At 38.8% G+C, this 3,154-nt stretch overlaps 1 protein-coding gene across 1 annotated transcript in view; it reads right to left on the bottom strand.

The window, feature by feature from the left end:
• The window catches only part of LOC106867243 (RNA-binding protein 28), a 27,108-nt gene extending 24,745 nt beyond the window's left edge, over nucleotides 1–2,363 (bottom strand). Inside the window, exon 1 of the mRNA XM_014912056.2 lies at nucleotides 1,353–2,363. Coding sequence (XP_014767542.1) covers nucleotides 1,353–1,485 — 133 coding nt within the window. The 5' untranslated portion in view covers nucleotides 1,486–2,363. The remainder of the gene's footprint in view (nucleotides 1–1,352) is intronic.
• Nucleotides 2,364–3,154: the final 791 nt, after the last annotated feature.

Raw genomic sequence — 3,154 nt, 5'->3', positions numbered from 1 at the left:
CTAAAACTAAGCGTTTCGAAGAGTTAGGGCAATATATATATACGACGGGCTTCTTTCAGTTTCCGTCTTCCAAATCCACTCCTCGGCCGACCAAAGCTACAGTAGAAGGTACTTGACCAAAGTGCCACACAGTGGGACTGAACCAAGAAGTAAGGTTCTTACTACACTACTACTCCTGCACCTGTGTGTGTGTGTGTATGTTAGTGAATTCATATTTCCCCTGTCTTCACATGTGTTTCGCTGGTTACAAAAAGGCTCAGGTGGTGTCGATTCGGTTGTTGTCAACTGCAAAAATATGTCCGGGCTTCTTGACTTCTTTGCACGTTCTTCGTAAGCAAAAAAGCTCATGCAAATGCTGTCATTCGTTTCCAATTTTCCACGTCACTATGACCAGGCAATCTAATCCATGCAAGCATGCAAGACATTCCAGCAACGACCAGCTCGTTTTTTTTTTGCTTCACAATTTTAAGACACTGGAGGTTGTTAAGCGAAAGATTTAGCTGCTCTTTCTAGCAACTCAAGTGATCAGGTTTCCTTGTTTCATGCATTAAGATGTTGTTTCGCTCATCAAAGGCAATTAGGCCGTGATAATCCTATTTTTAAAGGCTATCCAGGATTCAATATGGGTGAGAGATTTAGCTGTTGTTTCTAGAAAGTTCAATGACCACTTATAGGATTCCCCGTTGGCTTTACTACATGTTGTTTTACACCTATTACACTATTTAAGCACTTTCACCAATAAAAGGATTTATATCACATGGGATTTAGGTTTCAAATTTTGGCACAAGGCCAGCAATTTCAGAGGTGCGTGTTGTAAATCGATTAAATCGACCCCAGGACCCAACCGCTACGTCTTTCCTATTTTTGATGATGAAATGCTAAGTCGACCAGGGGCTAATACAGAATCGCATTTTTTTAGGAGAGGTGCGATTCTGCATTACCCCCCCCCCCCACGGCGGAATTAGAACTCAGACAGTAAAGACGGACAAAAATGCCGCTAAGCATTTTATCCGGCGTGCTAAAGACTGCCAGCTGGCCGCCTTAGTTGGTATTAATACTGATGTTAATTACGGTTAATTACAGCCGATGTATATATTTGTGTTGTCTTCATTAATTACTTTTACATGTTATGATCATAAGTAACAAAAATCAGTTAGTTGTTGGTCTTTCTCTCACCGACGTTTTCAGTTCTTAGAAATATAATTATTAATTCTATTTTATATATTTAAGTCTGTAATATTCATAATTAATAAATATTCTTCACCACATGCTGACATTAATTACAAATTGAACCAACATCGGTGTAACTGGAGCGATTTATAAATAATAAACAGAAATCATGAGAAACTTACCTTTTTCTTTAATAACAAAAGCCCGTTTAACTGGTCCAACCTCACTAAATTTATTCGCAAGGGATTCATTTGTTGCTGTCAGAGGTATTTTCCTAACAAACAGGGTCCGAGACTTATCCACGTGCTCCTCCATATTTGCTATCGTTCCTTATAAATATACAAAACCGGGAATGCGTTTAATATTGTCTTCTTATTTCAGCTAAACGAAACTACTAAAACTTCCAGAATTTATTCGTTTCAGCGTGAATTTTTTTTCAATCGTCTCTTCTAGCTTGTATTTAAAGAAAAATTCCGAATTTTGTCTTTTGGACCTTTTGAAGACGTGTCGCCTAGTGGTTAGGACAGCTCATGATCCTGAGGTCATGAGTTCGATTCCTGGGCGCGCCTTCTGTCCTTGAGCAAGACATGGAATAAATTTCATGTTGCTCCAGTTTATTCAGCTGGCAAAATTGAGGGATCTTTCTGATTTGGCGGACACCATTTTTTATTTAGTGTGTTTTCTACCGAAACACTTTAAAGTTTCGTATACTTGTATATTTTGTCTTATAGAACAGAGAACAGAAAGATCCAATAAAAGAATACCAGTAAAGTTAATCGCCACATCAAAGTGGCTGTTTCATGTTACTACTAGTTTAACACCAGGCAGAACTTTCGCCAGCTGGTTTCGGTTGGATTCTGAATCTCTGTTGCTCAAAATTGTATTGTATTGCAGCATTCCGTTGGTTAGAGTTATGGTTCCAGCTGATTCAATCAACGGAACAAATTGCTCGTGAAATTAACGTGCAAGTAGCTGAGCACTCCACAGACATATGTACTCTTAACGTTGTTCTCAGGGAGATTTAGTATGACATAGAATGTGACAAGTCAGGCTCTTTGGACACTGGTAGAATGTGTCATATAAAACATCTTTTACTCTTAGTGTTGTTGAGAAAAGTTTATATTTTTAAAGTTATTTCGTGTTAAAACTGTCGTATTTCGGTAATTTCAACCAATCACTGACGTCTATTGAGGTGAAAACAATTACTGCTGTGGATTGTCAACAACACGTGGCGGTGTAATGGGATCTTTTCCCTTGAATAAAATTAGTGCCGTTGTTTGTCAACAACAACTATCGGCGGTACTGTTATTTATGACATCGTTCCCATTACACCGCCACAATGTGTTGTTGACAATCCACAGCAGTAATTATTTTCACCTCAATAGACGTCAGTGATTGATTGAAATTACCGAAATACGACAACTTTTAACATGAAATAACTTCGAATATAAAATTTTTTCTCTGTTCTATAAGACAAAATATACAAGTATACGAAGTTTTAAAGTGTTTCGGTAGAAAATGCACTAAATAAGAAATGGTGTCCGCCAAATCAGAAGGATCCCTTTTATTCCTTTATCTGTTTCAGTTATTTGACTGAAGCCATGCTGGAGCACCGGCTTTAGTTGAACAAATCAACCCCAGGGCTCATTCTTTGTAAGCCGAGTACTTATTCTACCTGTCTCTTTTGCCGATCCGCTTAGTTACGGGGACACAAACACACCAATAAACAGACACACAAACATATACACACATACATATATACGACGAGCTTCTTTCAGTTTCCGTCTACCAAATCCACTGACAAGGCTTTGGTCGGCCCGAGGCTATAGTAGAAGGCACTTACCCAAGGTGCCACAAAGTGGGACTGAAACCAGAACCTTGTGGTTCGTAAGCAAGTGCCTATCCATACAGCCACTCCTATCTTGCTTGCTTGCTTGCAATGTTACTCAGGCAAACTGGCGCATAATGAGAAAATACTATGAAT

The sequence above is a fragment of the Octopus bimaculoides genome, chromosome 2 (assembly GCF_001194135.2).
Source record: "Octopus bimaculoides isolate UCB-OBI-ISO-001 chromosome 2, ASM119413v2, whole genome shotgun sequence".
NCBI classification, from domain to species: Eukaryota; Metazoa; Mollusca; class Cephalopoda; order Octopoda; family Octopodidae; genus Octopus; species Octopus bimaculoides.
This window is presented reverse-complemented; position numbering and strand designations above follow the sequence as displayed.